Source organism: Rhineura floridana, chromosome 3 (genome assembly GCF_030035675.1).
Source record: "Rhineura floridana isolate rRhiFlo1 chromosome 3, rRhiFlo1.hap2, whole genome shotgun sequence".
Taxonomy (NCBI): Eukaryota; Metazoa; Chordata; class Lepidosauria; order Squamata; family Rhineuridae; genus Rhineura; species Rhineura floridana.
The window spans coordinates 123,671,836-123,696,618 of NC_084482.1; the positions used below are offsets into that span (position 1 = coordinate 123,671,836).

At 42.6% G+C, this 24,783-nt stretch overlaps 1 protein-coding gene across 1 annotated transcript in view; it reads left to right on the forward strand.

Moving 5' to 3' along the window:
- Nucleotides 1-23,341, forward strand: part of REEP2 (receptor accessory protein 2) — a 30,977-nt gene extending 7,636 nt beyond the window's left edge. The window contains exons 3-8 of the mRNA XM_061621971.1: nt 9,433-9,509; nt 10,569-10,689; nt 15,747-15,860; nt 16,148-16,295; nt 17,848-18,002; nt 22,061-23,341. Coding sequence (XP_061477955.1) covers nt 9,433-9,509; nt 10,569-10,689; nt 15,747-15,860; nt 16,148-16,295; nt 17,848-18,002; nt 22,061-22,135 — 690 coding nt within the window. The 3' untranslated portion in view covers nt 22,136-23,341. The remainder of the gene's footprint in view (nt 1-9,432; nt 9,510-10,568; nt 10,690-15,746; nt 15,861-16,147; nt 16,296-17,847; nt 18,003-22,060) is intronic.
- The last annotated feature ends 1,442 nt before the right edge of the window (nt 23,342-24,783 follow it).

Consider the following 24,783-nt stretch of genomic DNA (forward strand, 5'->3'; position numbering starts at 1 on the left):
CTGATTGGCTTCAATCCTGAACGGGCGGGGTTAAAGCTACGAAGTGCTATACAGTAGTTTAAAAAAAGATTTAACGGGAGGGCTGACGTTTTTATGTATATCTCAAGAACTGGACCACCTAGAAACATAATTTTTTTAAAATTAAAGCTGAGAATCCGGGCCAGCTAAGGGGCTAAACAGGCGCCAAGTGGCATGCATAGAATCTGGGTAAAACCCGGCTAACCGGGCAATATGGCAACCCTACTCTGGGTGACACCCCCCTGTCATGGTGTCACCCTGGTGCGGTCCGCACTCCCCGCACCCGGCTAGTGATGCCGCTGTTCCATCAGTCCCAGCCAGCAGGGCCAGTGGTTACGGTCTTTGTAGTCCAACAACTTCGAGAGGGAATTGTGCTGGCTTACCCCTAGGCTGGAGAAATCTGAAAACCCAATTTTAATCTGGTGTTTTCTGATGTACTGCAAAAAAGTCACTAGTGAGTCCTCCATCCACTGTTTATCCTCAAGTTGCCCAGAATAAAAGATCAAATTCAGAGTGACCTGCTCTGTCTGTTGAGACATCCATTATTGCAGTGCAGGCCATGAAATGATAAACTATACTTGTTAAAGTGATATTTCCACATGAAACTGCTGAAATCTAGAGTTTTAGTGTTAATGAGACATGCTGCTGTTTCCCCTTTATATCTGCAGATGTGATGATGGATGTAATAGACTAGTGCCTAGCGTCTGTAATGGACTGGATGAGAGAGCCAATAAACTGAACTTTAATCCAGATAAGACTGAGGTGCTGTTAGTGGGTGTTTCCTTAGACCAGATGGGTGGGATTCAGCCTGTTCTACATGGGGTTGTACTATCCCATAAGTGCTAGGTGTGTGCCTGAGGGGTACTTCTGTATCCAATATTGTTACTCAAGACACAAATGGCCTTGGTGGCATGGAGTTCTTCCATCACATCTGGCTGGTTGCCCAACTGTGACCTTATCTGAACAGGAATAGCTTAATTTCAATGGTCTATGCTCTGATAACATCTGGTTTAGATTACTGCAACACATTGTCCATGGGGCTGCCTTTGAAGATGGTTTGGAAACTGCAGCTACACCTGAATTAGGTGCCAAATTGGTGATTTGGCTAAGGGCATCTGAGCACATAACACCAATTTTGGCACAACTACACTGGCTGCCAGTTAGTTTCTGGGCTCAATTCAGAGGGCTGGTTTTGACCTATAAAGCCTTATGTGGCTCAGGACCCCAAAACCTCAAGAAAATGCTCTCCCCATTTAAACCTACCTGGACAATATGTTCAGCAGAGGCCCTTCTTCTTGTGCCTCTGCCAAGGATGGCAACAGAAGAATGGGCCTTTTCAGTGGTAGCTCCCTGTTTGTGGAATGGGAGCCATGGAGAACTAGTGAAGAATGCCTGGTACCATCATTGTTTGCTTTTAGGCACCAGGCTAAAACATTTCTGTAGACCCAGGTCTTTGATTGTTAATCGGAAAAGTAGTGAGTTATGGGGTTTTTGGCCTTTTTAGTGCTCATCTTTTTGAAGGGTGGGTAGGATTTGTTCTTTTATACTGTATGAGCATGTTTTGATACTGTTTTATTTATTTTATTTTTTAGAGTTTTAATGTCTGGAACACTTCTATGTATGAAAAGTGATAAATATAATAAATAAATAATAAATAATAATCTTGACATGGAAATTGCCACCCTGGGCTCTTTTTAGAAGGAAAGGCGAGGTTAAATTTAATTACGTAATAAAATGTCACCCCGGATGTGGGGATTTCAACTCTATATCCACCAACTTAGAAAGTTTGTTATGTAACAGCATGGTTGGTACACCAGTTGACAACAGATATTCAAATGGATATGACCCAACATACAATCAATATTGGTCATATCTCAGGCCAGACTAGATGTGTGATGTTCAGTGTGTCTTTTCATTTAGTATGGTCTTTTTAAAAAAAAGAAAATTATATCCAGTGATGGGGCAGATAATTATTGGACCCGCAGCAGGTGTGGAGGGGGAAATTATCCTTTCGTTGTGCTCCTGAAGAAAGACCTTCCTCTGAAGCTTCTATTTGCTTCAAATTAGAGGTGAATCTGAGGAAATCCTGTATTGGGGCATCTGTTGATGATCTTAATGGATAGGTTCATATTGGAGAAAGCAGTCCCTCATGTATCCTGGTCCTAAATAATGTAAGACCTTAAAGGTTATACCAATACTTTGGATTTGGTCTGGAAACCAATTGGCAGCCAGTGCAGCTGTTTCAGCAATGATATAGCATGTGCCCGATATCCAACTCCAGTTAATAACCTAGCTTTCACCTTTTTGAACAAATTGGAAGCTTCTGAACACTCTTCAAAGGCAGCTGCACATGGAGCACATTGCAGTAGTCCAGATCTGATGTAAGCAAAAGGATACCATGGCTGATAGTTTTGAAAACTGCAGTGAAGTCCGTAGAACCAACAGGGATACACTCCCACATCCAATTCCCAGTGAAGAGCATCTACTGGGGCAACCAAGGCAATTTCTTTCTCATAATTAGGCCTGAACCTCAGTTGAAATAGATTCAGATAATATCCATTATACAGAAGACTCTAGAGCTGAGAAGCTACAGCATACTCAAATAATATTGCCCAAAAAGAGGAATATTAAAGACTGTCTGAAAATTATCAAATATGACACCAAGGAACAAGTTTTCCAAAAGTAGTTATACTAGTACGGCTTTTAAATTTTCTGGAATTACATCTTGACACATGTAGGCATTTATCATTCCCATCACCCACAGAGCTAGTTCATCTCTGGAGGCTTTGATTAGTAGAAAAGGCAAGAGCTAAGCATATAAGCAGTAGACCTCACCCCTCCAAGAATTCTGTTCAAATCCATAGATTGCACATGTAAGATACACCTGCCTCTGCCCTAACAATGACTAGTGTGCACCCCTGTTCTAGGGTGCATGGTTAGTTAATGTAGGGCAACACTGAGGGCCAAGAGTGTTGGCCACTGCCCTGCATAAGCAGTATGCACCTTAAAATACTTTCAGCATTTCAGTATAGCTGTGTATTAAAGGGGAAATTTGATAACAGTGAGCAAGCTGTTTTTTAGATTGTCTGCCATTACTGATAATCTTACTGAAGGACCCCTGGTGAGTTCATGAGGAATGCTAGGATTACTGGAGAACACTTTGGAGATAATTGCTTTAAAACAACAGCTGTACTTGCATTTGGTGTGTCTGGTGTTAATTGTATTGGTGCTGAAAGTGCACAAATGAATTATGTCAGTGTCAAGGAAAAGTCTGTTTGGATGTTCTCAAGTTTTAGTAAGACTAAAAGAAGAACATCAAATAATATTTTTCAAAGATCAATAAAGTGCAGACAGTATGAAATCCAGAAAGAAACATTGTTTTAACTATAATAAGAAGGGCTAAAAACTGGAACTGAAACTTCCTAATTTGATCATTGTGTAAGAATGAGAGTCACCCAGGCCTTCTGAAGGAGCTGCAAAACTGAAGTGGCTGTTCAGGAAGAAGCTGCTTTTCAACACCTTCTTCTAGCCATATTTGAAAACCAGCACCAACTTCAATGGCGAGATTTTTTAATATGATGCCTGGCATTTAATGGACAGCAGAGGGAGCTAGCCTCCCTTTCTTGTGCACAACAGATTGGTTAAATTGTTCAAACAAAGAGCATAACCTTGGCTACCAAAGTATTTGTACTAGTATTAAACTTTACTATAGCAAGTTTAACATGCTATTTTTGGTGTGGTGTTACATTGTATTACTTATTCGTTGTTGTTACATGCCTTCAAGTTGATTACAAGTTACAGCGACCCTATGAATCATCGACCTGCAATAGCATCTGTCGTGAACCACCCTGTTCAGATCTTGTAAGTTCAGGTCTGTGGCTTCATAAGAACATAAGAAGAGCCTGCTGGATCAGGCCAGTGGCCCATCTAGTCCAGCATCCTGTTCTCACAGTGGCCAACCAGGTGCCTGGGGGAAGCCCGCAAGCAGGACCCGAGTGCAAGAACACTCTCCCCTCCTGGGGCTTCCAGCAACTGGTTTTCAGAAGCATGCTGCCTCTGACTAGGGTGGCACAGCACAGCCATCATGGCTAGTAGCCATTGATAGCCCTGTCCTCCATGAATTTGTCTAATCTTCTTTTAAAGCCATCCAAGCTGGTGGCCATTACTGCATCTTGTGGGAGCAAATTCCATAGTTTAACTATGCGCTGAGTAAAGAAGTACTTCCTTTTGTCTGTCCTGAATCTTCCAACATTCAGCTTCTTTGAATGTCCACGAGTTCTAGTATTATGAGAGAGGGAGAAGAACTTTTCTCTATCCACTTTCTCAATGCCATGCATAATTTTATACACTTCTATCATGTCTCCTCTGACCCGCCTTTTCTCTAAACTAAAAAGCCCCAAATGCTGCAACCTTTCCTCGTAAGGGAGTCGCTCCATCCCCTTGATCATTCTGGTTGCCCTCTTCTGAACCTTTTCCAACTCTATAATATCCTTTTTGAGATGAGGCGACCAGAACTGTACACAGTATTCCAAATGCGGCCGCACCATAGATTTATACAATGGCATTATGATATCGGCTGTTTTATTTTCAATACCTTTCCTAGTTATCGCTAGCATGGAATTTGCCTTTTTCACAGCTGCCGCACACTGGGTCGACATTTTCATCGTGCTGTCCACTACAACCCCGAGGTCTCTCTCCTGGTCGGTCACTGCCAGTTCAGACCCCATGAGCGTATATGTGAAATTAAGATTTTTTGCTCCAATATGCATAATTTTACACTTGTTTATATTGAATTGCATTTGCCATTTTTCTGCCCATTTACTCAGTTTGGAGAGGTCTTTTTGGAGCTCTTCGCAATCCCTTTTTGTTTTAACAACCCTGAACAATTTCATGTCGTCAGCAAACTTGGCCACTTCACTGCTCACTCCTAATTCTAGGTCATTAATGAACAAGTTGAAAAGTACAGGTCCCAATACCGATCCTTGAGGGACTCCACTTTCTACAGCCCTCCATTGGGAGAACTGTCCGTTGATTCCTACTCTCTGCTTTCTGCTTCTTAACCAATTTCTTATCCACAAGAGGACCTCTCCTCTTATTCCATGACTGCTAAGCTTCCTCAGAAGCCTTTGGTGAGGTACCTTGTCAAACGCTTTTTGAAAGTCTAAGTACACTATGTCCACTGGATCACCTCTATCTATATGCTTGTTGACACTCTCAAAGAATTCTAATAGGTTACTGAGACAGGACTTTCCCTTGCTCTGCTTCAGCAAGGCTTGTTCTTCTATGTGCTTAGTTAATCTAGCTTTAATAATACTTTCTACCAGTTTTCCAGGGACAGAAGTTAAGCTAACTGGCCTGTAATTTCCGGGATCTCCTCTGGATCCCTTTTTGAAGATTGGCGTTACATCTGCCACTTTCCAGTCCTCAGGCATGGAGGAGGACCCAAGGGACAAGTTACATATTTTAGTTAGCAGATCAGCAATTTCACCTTTGAGTTCTTTGAGAACTCTCAGGTGGATGCCATCCGGGCCCGGTGATTTGTCAGTTTTTATATTGTCCATTAAGCTTAGAACTTCCTCTCTCGTTACCACTATTTGTCTCAGTTCCTCAGAATCCCTTCCTGCAAATGTTAGTTCAGGTTCAGGGATCTGCCCTATATCTTCCACTGTGAAGACAGATGCAAAGAATTCATTTAGCTTCTCTGCAATCTCCTTATCGTTCTTTAGTACACCTTTGACTCCCTTATCATCCAAGGGTCCAATCGTCTCCCTAGATGGTCTCCTGCTTTGAATGTATTTATAGAATTTTTTGTTGTTGGTTTTTATGTTCTTAGCAATGTGCTCCTCAAATTCTTTTTTAGCATCCCTTATTGTCTTCTTGCATTTCTTTTGCCAGAGTTTGTGTTCTTTTTTATTTTCTTCATTTGGACAAGACTTCCATTTTTTGAAGGAAGACTTTTTGCCTCTAAGAGCTTCCTTGACTTTGCTCGTTAACCATGCTGGCATCTTCTTGGCCCTGGCGGTACCTTTTCTGATCTGCGGTATGCACTCCAGTTGAGCTTCTAATATAGTGTTTTTAAACAACTTCCAAGCATTTTTGAGTGATGTGACCCTCTGGACTTTGTTTTTCAGCTTTCTTTTTACCAATCCCCTCATTTTTGTGAAGTTTCCTCTTTTGAAGTCAAATGTGACCGTGTTGGATTTTCTTGGCAATTGGCCAGTTACATGTATGTTTAATTTAATAGCACTGTGGTCACTGCTCCCAATCAGTTCAACAACACTTACATCTTGCACCAGGTCCCGGTCCCCACTGAGGATTAAGTCCAGGGTTGCCATCCCTCTGGTCGGTTCCATGACCAACTGGTCTAGGGAATAGTCATTTAGAATATCTAGAAACCTTGCTTCTTTGTCATGACTGGAACACATATGCAGCCAGTCTATGTCCGGGTAGTTGAAGTCACCCATTACTACCACATTTCCTAGTTTGGATGCTTCCTCAATTTCATATCTCATCTCAAGGTCTCCCTGAGCATTTTGATCAGGGGGACGATAGATCGTTCCCAGTATTAAGTCCCTCCTGGGGCATGGTATCACCACCCACAACGATTCTGTGGAGGAGTCTGCCTCTTTTGGGGTTTCGAGCTTGCTTGATTCAATGCCTTCTTTCACGTATAGAGCGACTCTGCCACCAATACGTCCTTCCCTGTCCTTCCGATATAGTTTATATCCAGGGATAACCATATCCCACTGGTTTTCTCCATTCCACCAGGTCTCCGTTATGCTCACTATATCAATGCTCTCCTCTAAGACCAAGCACTCCAGTTCTCCCATCTTGGTTCGCAGGCTCCTAGCATTAGCGTACAGGCACTTGTAAGCAGTGTCTCTCTTCAAGTGTCTTTGGCACTTGTGGTTAGGCCTGTGGTAATTTTGCTCTTCTGAATTTATATCCTGTGCCCCTGCTCTCACAATGCCTACTTCTAGGCCTACCCCTTTTAAAATTTCATCATTTCTTTGGTTTTTATACCAGGGGGGAGGTTTATTCCGAACCGGACCTTTCTCAGCTCCTGTCGGGTTTCCCCCCTCAGTCAGTTTAAAAGCTGCTCTGCCACCTTTTTAATTTTAAGTGCCAGCAGTCTGGTTCCATTCTGGTTCAAGTGGAGCCCGTCCCTTTTGTACAGGCCCGGCTTGTCCCAAAATGTTCCCCAGTGCCTAACAAATCCAAACCCTTCCACCCGACACCATCGTCTCATCCACGCATTGAGACTGCGAAGCTGGGCCTGTCTGGCTGGTCCTGCGCGTGGAACCGGTAGCATTTCAGAGAAAGCCACCTTGGAGGTCCTGGCTTTCAGCATCCTACCTAGCAACCTAAATTTTGCTTCCAGGACCTCACGGCTGCATTTCCCCATGTCGTTGGTGCCAACGTGCACCACGACCACTGACTCCTTCCCAGCACTGTCTACCAAACTATCTAAATGACGGGCGATATCCGCAACCTTCGCACCAGGCAGGCAAAACACCTTGCGGTCTACATGCCCATCACACACCCCACTGTCTATGTTCCTAATGATCGAATCACCCACTACAAGGATCCCTCCACCCCCTGGAGATATATCCTCGGCACGAGAGGATAGCTGTTCATCCCCCAAGGAATGGGTCCCTTCTAAGGGATCGTTTCCCTCTTCCTCAGCTGGATGCTCTCCTTCCCCGAGACCATCGTTGTCCATGATAGCAGGAGAGCTATCATCGTTGGAGTGGGACACAGCTATAACGTCCCTGAAGGCCTCCTCCACACACCTCTCTGCCTCTCTCAGCTTTTCCAGGTCCGCCACCTTGGCCTCAAGGAAATGAAGTCGTTCCCGGAGTGCCAGGAGCTCATTGCACCGAGAGCACACCCACGACTTCTGTCCAACAGGCAGATAGTCATACATGCTGCAGGCGGTGCAAAACACTGGAAAGCCCCCACACCCCTGCTGGCTTCTTACCTGCATAGTTTTGTTTAAGGTTTATTACGTCAATGGGTTGGAGACTGCGGTTTAGTTGAGGTCAGGGAACAGACGGGCAGAGTGGGGGGCCCTGACCTCCTCGCCCTGCTGCCGAACTCGCTCTGCTGCTTAACTCGCCTTGACGCTTTGTCAGCTGGGGCTCCCTCTAGCTCGTGGAGCTTCCTTTATGGAATCAATCCATCTCTTGTTTGGCATTACTTTTACTGCATGTCAATCAGGTGATCTGCTCTGATATTGGTAAGCCATCTTGTGTCAAAATTGCTTGTTTATTCTGGGCGAACTGGACAGTCTTTAAGGAAGCATAGACATGGTTTGGCTTTAGTCACTCCTGGGTTTTTCTTGCTGAGAACTGGGGGTTTGGAGTAGCAACATAATTTACTTATAAAAGACTTCTTTCTATTTCCTATGTTGTCTCTCATCATGGAAATTGTTGAGATATCCTAGTGAATATCAGAATTAAGCAGGAAACCCTTAAAGTTAAACGTTTAAAAGGGCAAGGGATAGGAAAATCAGACATGAAAGACTCTGGCCCAGGTCACACATCACAGTATAGCATAGTTAATGGCTTACTGTGAACATGCCAAGCTGGACTGTTTTGCTCCTCCTGGCTTATGTTTGGAGGAAACAAATCATGATTCTTGACAAACAAAGCAGGATCAATAAGCCATGAACAAAACATTAACTACAGATTGAGGGAAGTTTGAGAGTGAAACAAACCACAATCCCTGCTTCAGACTTAATGTAAAGCCTGGGATTGTGGTTTGTTTCCTCCTAGCATAAGTCAAGAGGAGGGGAATAAAGTGGGAGTGATTTCCTTCTCACAATAAGCCGTTACCGGGACATGTGAACAAGGTCTCTGTGTGCATAAGCACCAGTTGTAAATAGGATGCCCAAGATTTTTATATGTGCTGGTAGCGCAATCTGATAAAGAGGGGCAGTTATTCAGAATCTTTTGCAACTGCCCAGGTTCCTTGATGATTTCAGTGCAGTTGTTGGAGGTGCTAACTGTGCTCTATAGTGTGAACAAAACAGTTGAGCTATACGTTATAAGTATCTCAGATCTGCACAGATAGTTTATTAAGGATCAGTGCAAAGGTTCCAGCTCATTTGAATTGACAAAAAGTCTATTCATATAGCCAAGTAATGATAAGATTTAAGTGTAGAGAACAGGTATGGTTGTCTGAAATTCTTTATGAGAGAACACATGGCAGAATTTCTGCTTTGGGGACTTTTCTCTGAATTCTCTGCTAGTACACAGATCTGAGCAAGGCCAACTGTTTGCAACTCTGAATGGCTGATTCTTGGAGGTATAACTGTACTGAACTGCTTCAAAATGACTAGATTTGGTGCCAGTGAAGAATTTGTTTTAATCAGTGTTCAGTGGTGTTCTAATGGTGCTGGCTGTCTTGCAGGTCAAGTGGATGATGTATTGGATTGTGTTTGCCTTCTTCACCACAGCCGAGACACTCACAGACATCATCCTCTCTTGGTAAGTACCCTGCCACTGTTAAGAAGTAAGCAGGAAGCTTGCTGGATACCTCATTTCTTTTTCAGACACTCATCTAGAATTCAGTGTTGTGAGGGGATTCGGTAAGGTATTCAGCTTCCCATGGTTACCATATTCTTGAGAACTATGAACACTGTTTTGTTCAGGAGGCTAATTATTTGAAAAATTTATAGTAAACACTACATGCTATGACTGAATGTTGTGATGTTGCCAAAAATATATAGTCAATCTGCTTCTTGCCCCCAGCCTGGAAAGAGGTCCAGGGTCTTCCACAGAACAAAAAACAAATGAGGGATGGGATTCTAGTTTTAAGAATCTAATTTTTTTTTTAAGCTGAAACCTAATTAATGGAAACTACAGGAATAGTTGTGGAAGTCTTTATTCTAAGAGTAAACTATTGTGTACTGGGATTTTAATTCTGAATAAAATTTTAGCTTCTGGCATTGTTGCATGCCATGCATCCATATGTCTTGTGCTTTCCAAACAAATTTACAAAGATTTGTTCTCAACAGTGTCTTAGGAGAATACTGAGCCGTATTGTGCAGACTAATTTGTTTAGACTAGCACCAAGGACAGAGGTGATGTCCTAATCCTGCAGCCAATAGCTGCGCTGAAAACACCTAGCTGTCAATTTGTCTAAAAGTCTTAAATGGAGGTGGTAATCAGTCATTCTCAATCGGAGACATCAGTCATTCTTAGGCAGACTGTCAGTTCTGATGTAACTTCCCAATGTTACTTTATGGCTCTCTTAACGAATTCTTAAAGAGTGCAACTGCTGGGACATAACTCTGTGTTTGCAGAGTTGAGGGATAACCTTGGATATGGATTTATCAAGGATATGGAGAAAACTTAAAATGAGACTTCAGGAAGATACATCCCAGTAAGGGTATGCATGGTCTCATCAATAGCTGGCCTTGTCATGTTGATTCTGCATCTGTAGTTCTCTCTTCTTCCTTTTGCTTATCTTCTCTGTGCTGCTCTCTGGACTGTCATCCTTTGTTTCTAACCTGAGCTTGATTCTAGCTTTTCCATTTCTCTCAGGTTTCCCTTTTATTTCGAACTGAAAATCGCATTTGTGATCTGGCTGCTTTCTCCTTACACCAAGGGCTCCAGTGTGCTCTACAGGAAGTTTGTGCACCCAACGCTCTCCAGTAAGGAGAAGGTACTTCCTTCAGATTGCCCTGAATATCAGTCCTGAAAGTTGAGAGGCATTAGATCAAGTTAGACTGCAGAAAAGGTATTGATATTAGCCAAGCCTATACTTGGTATTAGTCATGCCTATGCCTGTTCATAACGGATACATGGCAACTGCTGCTTTTACAGAGGAAGGATGAAACCCTGCTTGGTAGCCTGATGAGAATTTGTTAACTCTAACCTGAATAGAATTGATTTGGAGTTCACAGCTCCTCACTGTGATCCAAAGGGCTGTGTATGGTGCTTGTGAGCCAAAGGATGGAGAGTTTGAAGGATGCTTTTGAACAACATTTGTTCAGGGTAGGGGGCTATAACCAGAAAGGAAACTAGAAACAGCTCCTGTGTGCATTCAGAGCCTCTTTTCATTTATGCATGAGGCAATTTGGATTCTGGCTAAGGTTTTCAGCAATTGTTGCTCCATTAATTGATTCTTTATTTTTCTGGAACTTTTACTCTGTGTAGGCCACACCGCAATTGGTGGTAGATGTGTAATCGCTCTCCGTCATCTCATGTAGGCACAATTGTTTGGTTTGAGCCTGTAGACAGGGGTGACTTTTTTTGTTACAACCCCCCTCCCCATTTTAAGTGGCTTATGTAGAGAGATGATGAGCATAGCCATAACAACCTTTGAGCCTTCTGAACAGTAGTATTCACTGGAGGTTGGAATATTGAATCTCTTCTTAAACCACTGTAACTCAGTGCTAGGCAACATGTTAGGAGGCTCAGACCACTTGCTTTGTACGTTCCATTCTCCTGTGCCATCTAATCTGTCATGATTTCCTGGATTTCTGTTTTTTTTTAGCAATAGTTTAGTATGTTTGGCATCATGGTGCTGGATGGACAAAGGGGTGAAGATTTTAGGTAGAAAGTGTCTCAAGAGTCAGAAAAATTATGTTGGATATATTGTTACAATGCTAGAAAACAGGAATGTGCTGGACAAGAAATGTGCTCTTGAAATTTCAATATACATGAAGTATACTTAATCCTTTCTTTGGAAATACCTCAGTGCTATAAAAGAAAGCTTGGCAGGCCATAGGAGTTCACAGGCCAAAGGCTGTCCAACTCTGTCTGAGGGCTACTGCTAATGATAACTTTTATAAACATATCAGTACATGTGCTTTGCATCCATTGTGAATGGTACATGTATGTTTAAACAATGTCTCTTCTTGGCAAAATAAATTAAGCTAATTCTCAAGGTTTTTGATAGGAATCATACTGGATTCCATTTAAGGCAAAAGGTATTCTGTCACCAAAATTCTCTCAGTATGTTTGTAGAAAAGCACTGTACAATCCTTACTTTTTCTGGGGCATGAATTGATGGTTTTCAATTACACTGGGTAGTATTTTACTAATGTGGCCCATCAGCACAAGGATAACTGCTAGTACAATGGGACTTTCATCATTCCTCCCACTGTGTGTGCCCCATGTCCTCCCCAAATCTACTCTGGAGGGTTGGAGAAACCTGATATTTTTTGAGAACCCAGGGCATGCACTTGGCAAGAATTCCTCTTAAATTTAACTCCCCATGTTTTTAACTACATGTTAGCTCTGTGCCAAGCAGGGGAACTCACTAGGATAGTCGGCAGTGGTCACTGGAAAGTATATGATGGATCTTCCACTAAATAATGTTGCATCCACCTGCTGGAGTGGAGAATGGACTATTCAGTTGCTACACCTCTAGGAACCATATTTGAATCTAAATTTTGAGCCTATTAAATTGTTATACAAATCCTTAGATGCTTGGAGGTGAAATGAAGAACTGTGAAAAAATCAAGGAGAGGGGACCATGTCTGTGTCCTCAGTATCTGGAGCAAGAGCTAAATGGTCATGATATATCAGCCTTCTCAAGAGTAGGAGAGGTCACTGTGTTGGTACTTCTAACAAACTGATGGGGAAATAATCTATTATACCTGCAACTATGCTGTCATGAAAGAAAATATATGGAGCATGTCATTTTTCAACTGTATGCTAAATTCCCATTTGGAAGCACTGAGAACAAGACTAAATAAATGCTTCTTTGCCCTATACTGAATGAAGAACTGGGTCCCGAATCCATCTGCTCTTAGAAGAGATTATATTCTTTGTCTCATTGTTAAAACAAAGAATAATAGTCCTGAAGTTTCTATTGTAATTGGGCAATATTTCATAAAATTTGGATATTTTAGGGCCAGATTAGGCATGACAGGGACAGCTATGTTTGCTTATTGACCTGCCTGCTCTGTTTATGTATGAAGTGGAGTGGGTGTGTGATTTTTTTTTTTCATCGACAGAGAGATGAGAGAAGCTGAAACCTCCCTTGCCTCACCTCCCTGGCTTCTGTCACTAACCTCAGGCCCATCCTGGCTCACTTCTGGTAGCTGAGCCAAACTGGAAGAAAAGCATCTGGAGTGACAGGGCACAGGGAGGTAAGGGGAGGAAGACTCCAACTCTTCTTACCTATGCACTCCTTTTGAAATAAAAATTAGACCTCTACCCTCTTTCACCACACACTTTATCATGCTAAAAATAAATGTGGGTACCCCCATCATATCTAGTTTGGCCTTTAATCGTGCATCTGCTGTGGACCAAATGTCAATAACTTAAATTAATTTGATGCACTTATATATCATTTGTTTCCTGTAGACAACCATACATCAGGGGGAAATAATGATGAACCGTCCAACCTAAATACCAAAGGTGAACAATGAGTTCCAAAATCCATAGAGATCAATAGAGTTAATGAAGATAGAGTGATCTGATAGCAATCAAATGACCACAAAACAGAAGCCACCTTGAACAATAGCTAGCCTATGCATTCAGCATCTATCAAGGCTTCATTCTTTCCAGTTTAGATGGACAAAAAAAACTCATTTAAATTAACCATAGACCAAAAAGCATATCAAATAGGGACACAATCTTCACCGGACTCATAATCCACATGACTTTAGTCCCTCCGATGTATACAAGTCATTGAAGCAGTGATGTGGGGTGGACAATTTTTCTGTGTGATTTTTGTTTGTGTATATGGTGTGTGTGAAAAAAATCCATTTCATAAGGTCATTAGTAACAATGAATAGATGCCAGTTTTAGGCAGGTTTGGAAGTTTAAAAGTTTTTGCTTCGTTTACTAAATACAAATAAAACAGAAAAATACCAGAAATTTTCCAATTCAGTCTTTACCAGGAATCCCACGTTGCTACTTACATTCAAGTTAACATCTACTCTTATGTCATGATTCCGTAAAACTGGCCTTTAGTATTTATGCCAGAACTAGTTTGTGAAATTCCTTTCTTCTATTCATGAAGAAAGTCACTGCTTGATCCTTGTCTTGCTTAAATATATTGTTCTTCCATGTGAATTATTTCTTAAACATGTGTTCCCCCAAGTTTTGCATCCTGTCCTATCAGGGTTACCTGTATTAAGATGTGTTGAGTTATTCTATAGTCATGATTCCCAAAAATGAGAGGTGTTGGTTTTTCTGTGACCTCGTCTTGCTGAATTATCTGTGTATTGAGTGAGCCAGAAGGCAGTATAGCTCATTGTTAATTAGTGCAGTTGTGTTTGTTTTGTTTTTATATATATGTCAATGATCCATACGTGCTTTTTTTCTCATTCTTGCATACAAACTACCCAGGGAAAGTGTAGTGTATTGGACCTTCAGGCTTGCCATATCAGGAACTGCTGAGTCTGCCCCAGGCTGTGGCAGTTTCAATTTCCAGTCCTGCCTTTTAAGCAGCACCATGTTATGGCCTTGTTCTCTTCATATCATTAGTCAGTAAAGTTCTTGTTGTTGTAGATCCTCTGTGTGGCCTTTTTCCTCATAATACTTTTCACTGGCGACGAAGGTGGGATATAAACCCACATGTGCAAAGCACAATGGATTAGCAAGTTTTGCTGGTGCTAGGAGGGCCTGGGCTAAGTCAAAGGTGTCTGCCCCACAGACACTGAGTAACACAGCACGCTTCTTCTCTGACTCTGTCATGTCATTTGCTGCCAAGTAAAACTCCAGCCTGGCTGCATAACTTTCCCACCTGCTGGGATATTCAGGGTTAAATTCTTCAAGATTCCCTTGGGTGGCCATATTCCACAAAAATACACACTGACCTGGAGTACTTTGTAGTGATTTCCACAAGGCCTAAACTGATGTCCTAATCCAGTCTAAAAAGAAATGTTCTCTCCCTTGAAGCCTCTAATCTATGAAGAAAAAACACTCTGTGCCTCACGACATCTCATCCTCGTCGCCAGTGAAAATATTATGAAGAAAAAGGCCACACAGAGGATCTACAACAACAAGAACTTTACTGACTAATGATATGAAGAGAACGAGGCCACAACAAAGAGAGGTTCACTATGATGAATTTGAGAACTTCTGTTTTATTGTTGTTGTTGTTGTTGTTATTATTATTATTATTATTATTATTTTATTTGTTAGGCACCTCATCGCTAGTGGTCTCTAGGCAACTTCCAACACATTTTAAAAACATACAATATGAAACAAATGTTAAAACTTAAAATATACAAAATTTAATCTCACCCCCAAAAAGGAGAAAAACAACATACCAAAGGCCTGAGTGAAAAGGAAGGTCTTTGACTGCCACCTAAAGATGGATAGTGCCTTTGGACAGCATTCCACAGCCGGGGTGCCACAACTGAAAAGGCCTATTCTCCCATGGAGGGGGCACATGAAGAAGGGGCTCAGATGATGAATGCAGGGTTAGCCATATCCTATTGATTTAATTTACTCTGGTTTAGGAACATAGGGTTATCTTATACCAGGTTGGGCCATAAGTCCATCTAGCTCAATATTGTGTACACTGACTGCCAGTGGCTTGCTAGGGTTTTAGACGGGGGACATTCCCAGCCTTACCTGCAGATGCTGGGAGTTGAACCTAGATATTCTGCATTCAAAGCAGATGCTCTACCACTGAGCTATGGCCCTTCCCCAGAAAGCTTCCCCTTAAAAGCTTTTGTGTGAGTGCATCTCATTCTCGAGGGCTGTAGTTATATGTTTTTTTTTAATGTGGCCTTCCCCCCAATTAAATCCTAGGAAATCGATGAGTATATCAGCCAGGCACGTGACAAGAGTTATGAAACTATGATGCGAGTTGGCAAGCGAGGATTAAATTTGGCAGCTAATGCAGCAGTTACTGCAGCTGCAAAGGTAACTCCTTATATACTTATGTCAACCCTATTCCCTTCTGCTGGACAGACATTTGGTGTCGTGCCTCCACCCCACTCACCCCTTCTTCCCTGCAGACATCTGCTATGTTGTTCCTTCAGGTTACACATAAGACAGGTTCATTTTCTTGCCTGGCCAAGCTATGTCCCTCTTGTTTTCCTACCATTGTGTTTTCTTTTCCATTGGAGGCTCTTCCAGTATGTTCTTGTAATGTGATCTGAATGGTGCAATGTTTGTGGATAGTTGTAAGCAGCTATTGTGTCTTAAAGGGCCAAGGAGTTTTGTCTGAAAAACTGCGGAGTTTCAGCATGCAAGACTTGACTTTGATTCGGGATGATGACACTGTACATTTGCGGAGCCCTGAGCCACACAAACGTACCTCTGCTACTGGCCTTCTTGAAACTGTTGACAATTCAGGTAACAGCAATCCACCTCTTCTATGGGGGCAGTTATCTAGGAATTGTGGGCTTGGGACCAAAGTTTAAGTGTCTAACCTCAGTGGTGGATAGCAATGCTTATGTTTTGCACTTGGAGTGCATGTCTTAACATTTTTTTCAAAATGACACAGAGTAGGAAAGCTTGTAAGTATCACTAGGAACACTGCAGATAACTTGCTAGCAGCTTACACTTTCATAACCACATTTCTTGTATTACAATTGCAATGGGTGTGCTGCTTAAATTCACATTTTCCCAACAACAAAATATTTGTTTGTTTGTTTGTTTTATTTAAAATATTTCTATCCCTCCCTTCTACCCTATAATAGGGCACTCAGGGCGGCTTACAATAAAATCAGGCACATACATAATAAAATTGTACACAATAAAGATCACAAAAACATAAAATACAATTAAAATGCATAAATTAGATAGAGAGATAGAGACAGAGATAGATATGGGAGTGGTACTGAAGGGACTAAAGAGGTAAAATTAAAATAGAAGGCTAAAATCAGTTCAGGTTCTACCTTCAGTCCCTCCCAAAGGCTCTCTGGAACAAGTTGGTTTTCAGAAGTCTCTGGAAAACCATCAGGGAGGGAGCAGAGTGGGCTTCTTGGGGTAGGGTATTCCAAATCTTGGGGGCCACAGCTGAAAAGGCTCTGTCCTGCGTACCTGTCAGTCTAACATCTTTCATTCCAGGCACACAGAGGAAACCAGAGGCAGATGATCTTAAATCCCAGGCAGGTACATATGGGCGTAAGTGGTCCCTCACTACATTCATGCAAGGCCATTTAGGGCTTTAAAAGTCAGAACCAGCACTTTGAATTGGGCCAGGAAACAAATTGGGAGCCTGTGGATTCGATAAAGCACGGGTGATATGTTCCCTGCGCTGTGCTCCAGTTAACATAATATTGTAGTTCAGGCCATGCTACATATGATAGCAGGAGACCCATGTGTTTAAATATGGGTTTTCCCCAGTCATATATCAATCAGGGAGTAGAAGCAGAAAAAGGGGCATTCCTGTTCGCATATACACAATTGCTTCTTCTGTTTTTCTGTTCTGTCCCTCTAGGTGATTTTCATCCAACCAGTGAACCTAGCTGGAAGATAAGCTCTTAGAGGCATGGAGTGGGAGATGGGACTGTGGACAGAGGAAGGGTTTGACCTACCCTGCAGATGGGCACCCCTTTTGCACTTTAAATTGAACCCCACCACCAAAATGGTTTGGGCAGAAGGGTTAAATTCCCTCTCCTCCTCACGATAATATCCTATAATCCCAGTCTAGATTGGGAGGTGAGTGGGATGCAACTTCTGTATATTACAAAAAAAGGAGATGAATCCAAGAATGGGATTCACAGAGGCATTTAACATCATGCCTGGTCTCAACTTGAAAGTTTAATTCTCTACTTGTGTAGAGAGAAGGCTCTAATTTCTCCTTGTCTTCAAAGCCTTGGCATCAGAGATAGCATTTTCATTTTCTGCTCCTCATTATTTCAAACTAAGAGACAGTCTTGCTGTTGGGTTTTCTCCTCAGGTACATCCTGTTATTCAGAGGAGATGACTGTGTCTCAAAGACATAATGGGGCCCATTCTGATGCCAGAACAGACCCACTGGATGACGATACAGGGGACAAAGTTCCCAAACGGACCCAGAGCCTTAAAGCTCCTAAGAAAGTCACAAAGACTGAGGTGAGGTGGATGTAATTGTTTGAAAGGGTTACAGTTGGATCCTGTAGCTCTTACAATGCCTTATATGCAACTTGTGTGCTTCGGTTTGGTACATAATCCCTTTTAATCGCTGCCCCTCCCTTCTGAGTGTGCTTTGCCCGCAAGCCAGCCTGCCAGTTAAGTTGCCTTTTGCCACCTTTTGAAGTATTGTTTCACATTCCCTCATCTATTCTGTCAACAATTTAAACGCATGTGCAGTAAGAACTTGAGGCATTACTAAGGGCAGAATGTAGATGTGGTGGCAGCAGCCACTTGGCTGTTCATTATCTGTTCCATTCATATGTCAAGCACAGGGGCGAGGTGGGTCTAATTTTTTAACATCAAAAGGAGAACAACAGGTATGGGCAAATGAACACTTATTCATTTGTTTCCTTACCTTTCCATGCTCTATTTTCTGAACACCACCCCCTGGAAGTGAGCTGATCTGTAAGAAAAGTGCCTGGGGTGATGGAACATGGGAAGGGAAGGCAGAGAAGAGATTCAGCTTCTTTCTCCTATGTATCTCTTTTGATGCCAAAATTGAACTGCTTTATTCGTGAACGAGTAGGCACATGAATGAACAAACAAATGTGGCTACCCTTGTCTCATCTTATTTGGCCCCCAGGATGCATCCAGGTAGCAGTCTTTCCATGATCTGTTGCTGACACAAGGAGGGGCATGGCCTGCAGGCATTCCTGTGAGCTGTCACTCTTTGAGCGCCCTTCTTGACTTTTCCCAGTACAAAATCTATTGCTTTTTGTCCCAGACCTCTGTGCTGTTGTTTTGTTTGGGGTGTGTGTGTCCCAGTGGATGTACAGCAATTGCATTCTCCAAGGTAATCCCTCACAGGTATTGAGATCTTGAAAGAATACTTCCTCCAAACTGGGTTGCTGATATTCCAGTATGCCTTCAGCATACAGCAATCAGTAGAAATAGGCACAGTTGTATAGATTTGACCATCAGAAATAAAATGGCTAGGTTGTGCTCAGATGAAAAAAATATGGATGTGGTGATGGAGACTGTGATGTTCCTATATTAATGTATATATGGTAAGTGTTGTTGTTTAGAAGATACATGGTAAGTGGAGTGAAAGAGGGGGAGTGAATGGGCAGTAGAATGCGAGATGATTGGCTGAGTGTTTAAAATGGCTGAATGTATAAAAGGAAGAGTGAGAGTGGAATCTGGGGGGGAGAAGAGAACTGAGTGGGTTGCTTGGTGGGGTTTAGAGAGTTGTTTGCCAGGAGGGAGGTGGAGTTCGGATTAGTATTGAGTAAAATCATATGCTTATGTGCCTTAAGAAGAAATCTTGTTAATCTTGTTAGCTTTGTTATCTGTAATAAATACTTAATTTGGTTTACCAAAGGCCTGATCCTTGGCTGGGGTTTCACAGACCAGAAGGGAGGGTAAGGTAATGACCAAGGCTGAAGGGGAACTGTAACAAATGGTGGCAGCGGTGAAGAGAATAACAATACCAGTATTCAGAGTCTCTGGGAATACTAGTATTGGGACGTTACTGGTGGTTGCCTAGCAGGGAGATCTGTTGAGATCTGTGCTAGAGCGGGGAGAGAAACAATAAAAAAGGACAGTCTGGACTGGTGGAGTCCCTGGTGGTGCCTAGTGACAGGCAGTAGCCACGCGCAGGTAGGAACCTGACAGGGAGAGCCAGGGAAGGACGCCTCACAGAGACCATCCACCCAAATGTCACCATACATATTACAAAACATCCCCTCAAAGATACACTAATGAGCTTCCACACCAGTGATGATCGTGGATATACAATGGGTTATTTTTATATAATGTATTTTTGACAGTAAGAGGAAATCTGGATTAAATGTTTTAAAGTACAGGCTGGTATTTTGACGATGACAATGTCATGCAGACTGTGCAAAAACTAGGGCTGTGCACCAGATTCAGCTGATGCCTAGGTACTGAGCCAAATTGGGCCCATTCGGGTGTTTTGGGGCATCAACCAAGTTAGGTTCTGACAGCCATGGATCACAGCTGGTTGGATTGGACTACCCAGAGCAACCTGGAGCTGTCGGGGTGGAGCATTAGGCAGGAAGAAGAGGCAGCTGTAGCTTTGCTCCCTGCCTGAGCTCAGCCCCACAGAATTGCTGCTTTTGCTCATCAGTTGATGAGCAGAGGCAGCAATCCTCCAGGGGTGCAGGTGCTGTTTTGCAAGGGGCTTTCCTGCAAGGGGCTTTCCTGCAGGAAAGCCCCTTGCAAACTGGCATCATGCAATATTGCTCTTTCTGCTCATCAGCTGTTGAGCTGAGGGAACAATCCTGTGGGTTTCATGGTGGTGTTTTGCAAGGGGCTTTCCTGCAGGAAAAGCCCTTGCAAAACCAACATTGCACAGGATCGCTCCCTTGGCTCAACAGCTGATGAACAGGGGAGCAGTCCTGTGCAGAACTAACCTTGCTTGCGGGAGGGAGGGAGGGAGGGAGGGAAAGGATATGCAGCTTCTCATTCCTCTGCCCCCACTGCCAGCCATATATTTAATTAGGGCTTTTTAACCCTAATTAAATATTAGCCCTGCCCCAAACTTATTCTGGCTTTGAGCTAGGATGGATGGTCCCTGGTTGACCCAGGGTGGTTGACCCCCCTGGTTTATTTTATTTATTTATTTTATTTGTTAAATTTTTATACCGCCCGACTAGCATAGCTCTCTGGGTGGTGTACAACAAAAAGTATATACAATAAAATCAAATAAATCAGTACAAAAACATATAAATAGAAATCCACAAATCTAAAACCAATTTAGACATATTTATACTAAAACGCCTGAGAAAATAGGAAGGTTTTAACTTGGCGCCGAAAAGATAGCAATGTCGGCGCCAAGCGCACCTCATCGGGAAGACTATTCCACAGTTCGGGGGCCACCACTGAGAAGGCCCTAGTTCTTGTAATCATCTTCCGAGCCTCTCTGTGAGTTGGAACTCGGAGGAGGCCCTTCGATGATGAACGTAGTGTACGGGCAGGTTCATATCGGGAGAGGCGTTCCAGAAGGTATTGTGGTCCCGCGCCGTATAAGGCTTTATAGGTTAAAACCAACACTTTGAATCTGGCCCGGAAGCATATAGGTAGCCAGTGCAAGCGGGCCAGAACAGGTGTTATATGTTCGGACCGCCTGGTCCTCGTTATCAGTCTGGCCGCCGCATTTTGCACGAGCTGTAGCTTCCGAACCGTCTTCAAAGGCAGACCTACGTAGAGCGCATTGCAGTAATCCAATCGAGAGGTTACCAGAGCATGGACATGGTTTGGAGCCATGGGGCAGATTGGGGAGGTCTGTACACAGCCCTAGCAAAATTTGTGTGTGAACAGTGCTAATTTCACAGTAAACATCTGGAAGCACTCCTTGTTAAAGAGGTAGAAGGTTTCGTGCAATTGGCATTGACTGACATTTTATGGTAGTCTTCTTGCTGGCCACATTCAGCACATCTGATCAGTTAGTGCTGGAAGCTTTTGCTGTCCTGGTCCGCTGCTAGATCATAGCTGATGACACACATCATTGGGTGACAAGAGTGAGTTAAGGCTGGCTTCCTACAGGACGTTTTGGGTTGTTCCTTGGACAAAGGTTTTCTACGCATCTGGACATGCCCTCAAGAGTAGCTGAAATGATGCTTATTATTCAGTATGATGGATTTAAAATGTTGTCATATGTTCAATATTTCTCAAAGTCTGTTTCTGGAAACTAAGTTTTGAAGAAGTTGGGAAAGAGGCAGGAAAACCTATTTTATCTGAGTGCCCTTTGCTGGCTGTTTTTATAGTTAATTCTTTTTTATTTGGCATTTTCTGTTACTGCTGCTGTAGTGGACTTTCTCATTCCAAGGTTACTAATTGTTGATTCAGTAATAAGAGTAATTGAAGTAAGAGAGCTTAAAAATCAGGTAGCAATCAATCAGTTTCCTCAGTTCTGGAAGCAGTAGCTCAGTGGGTGGTCTGAGAACTTCTGCTCTCAGCAAAGCCCTTTAAAAAAAAAAAACACCTCTTGTCCTGCCAGTACTTTCATGTTGCTTCTCTCTTCTCTTGCTTTGCAGCCCGCACAAAAGACTGTGAAAGCCCGTCCTAAGAAGAAAGTTGCAGGTTCCAGTGCTGCTGGCGAGTCAGCCTAAGGGCATCCCAGCCTGCCTGTCCCAGGGCTCTTCTGACACATTGAGGAGAACTCTCCAAGGAAAGGGAGCTGAGATCATGTACATAACAGCTGCTGCTTTGTAGAGCTCATTCCAAGGCAAGAGGGTGACTGAACTTTGGTACACGGAGTAGAGGATGGCCATCCTCAGGAATTATTTACTCTACATCTCTGTGATGGAGAGAATGCTAATCTGTCTGTACATAGCCTGTTGCTTTGGGATTCCCTCTCTGTGTGTAACCCTAACAGGGAAACTCTTTGCTGGAACAACTCTTATTAGGGTTAGAGCCATCTTGGCACAGAGGCTGAGGCGAAAAATCAAGACTGGTGCCACTGAAATTCTAATTAGAGGTGGGGAGCTCCCCCATAGTATTTCAGCATTTCACTGGTTGTCATGCTGAAGCTGCTGTGGGGGATTGTTAGAAAGTGCCTGGAACTGAAAACTGTTATCCAAACTCATTTGGGCAGAAGCAACAGACAGAAACAATGGCTTGCTTGGTGCTTTGCTACATGGGCAACTGCTTAGTTGTGGAGGGATTGGGGAAGGTCTTGTTTTGCAGGGAGACTGCAGTTCTTTAGGGGAGGGGTGCAATGTGGGAATGAAATTGGCTAGCTTCTTTACCAGTATCTGGTGTCTGTTTATAAGCAGCCTCTTTTGCTTGGTTGGAAGTGTTGTAACCCTGCTCATGGTAGATGTTGGGAAGGTAGAACTGTTTGCATGGTTTTTTTTTCAGTAGAATAAGGTATGGAGGAAGGTGAAGAAGCCAAGACGACTGTGGCTGGAGCAGAATGTATGGGGATGCCTTGACACAAATCAGTATTTTTCCAAAGAGCTGGAGTCCTGAATAGCCATTGTCTAGCAACCAAACATTTTGGCCCCTACTTCAGACTTGCCTTTATATTTTACAGGTCAGTCTGTTTTCTGTAAGAGTTGTTTGGAGAAGGCATGTGTATGGAAGAAGCTCAAGGATAGATGGGTGGTACCTTAGGTTTCTGCTGTGTTCTTAATTATGCTTTAGTTGCACTGGAAACAGAAGTTTGGAGCTTGAGCAGTGCAGCCTGATGAGTAGGCAAAAAATAGCAACTCTTTTTGGAGCTTTTCTGGCACTAGGTGGACAAGGGATAGAGTTACTTAGCTCTTTCATCACTACTGGCTTCCATCACTCCCTGCTAACACTGGTTACCTTTTAGAGGCAATATTATGCAGTTTTTGAGGCCATCTAGTGGCCTGTGAAAATCAGTGTAATGCTCCAGTCAAATGGATGAACAAATCCTGAATAACTTTTCTGTTCCAGACAGTTTAACATATGACTGTCCTGATCTAGGACTATAGCGCAAGGCACAGTATATTATATATAGTTTAAACCTGCTGTTCTGTTGGCTAGCCCTTTGATAAATTCTCCATTTTCTGAACACATGCCAAATGCACTAGTCCTTTAAATAGTGGAGCAAATATATGAGATTTGGACAGTGCTGGAACTAAATTTCAGTAGCCCTCGCTTACAATAGATTCATTTGCAAGTTCTGGAAAAGAATGGCAGCTTGGGCTGATTTCAGATGTGTAACAACATGGTCATGCAGATGCTTCACTGTGTGGTTTGAATCTTGATTTTTCATGGCAGACTAACATTTAAATGGAAGTGGACTGCCTTCAAGTCAGTTCCAACATATGGCGACCCTATGAATAGGGTTTTCATGGTAAGCGGTATTCAGAGGGGGTTAACCATTTCCTTCCTCTGAGGCTGAGAGGCAGTGACTGGCCCAAGGTCACCCAGTGAGCTTCATGGCTGTGTGGGGATTCGAACCCTGGTCTCCCAGGTCATAGTCCAACACTCTAACCACTACATTTACAGCTTCCTAAAGATGTTTTCTCAGAAGTTAAGCTCCACTGAGTTCAGTGGGAGTACTTCCTAATAAGTGTACTACAAGATTGCACTTTCAGGCGCATTTGTATAGTTTCAGAGTAGAGAAGGCTTATAATTAAGATTACATAGTTGAAGATACTGTCTTCATTCCCTTGTAAATCAGAACACCTGGCAATTCAGCCTCTGCAAGAACAAAGAATGGTTTGCAATATTTTTGCCATTCTTTTTTTTTTTTTAGCAGCTGTTTAATGCCAAAGACTTGGCAAGCGATAGAAGACATTTTGTAATTTGTCAAGGATGCAGACCTTAAATCTCAGATTAAGTTTTTGCTAGTTGGAAAATATTTTGGTTTGCCGAATGTAAGAATGTAGAAATATATTGTACTTTTTACAGAGTTGATCGCTCTCTCCTAGTGCAATTAGTCCTGAGAGGTTCTGTTTGAATTGGGGATGGACTTACATATGAAATGGATCCATTTGGATGCTAGTTTGGCTGTAAATGAGGCCATTATATTTCTGCAGTATGAGAGAGGGAAGAAAGAAATCCAGAAAGAAATCAGCATTACTTTTATCCACTTGCTGTTTGTTTTTACACAACACAATGTGGTTTTTGCTTGTAGATGCTGCTTTGCATTTTTCACATAACATACATTAGACTCTTCCCAAAATCCTTTGTGACTCCTGGTGTAAGGCAGTGATTTTGCATAGAAGTTGATGAGTTGAGTTCAGTGTTAGCAGTTCTCCTAAAAGTATGTACAATTTTGCAG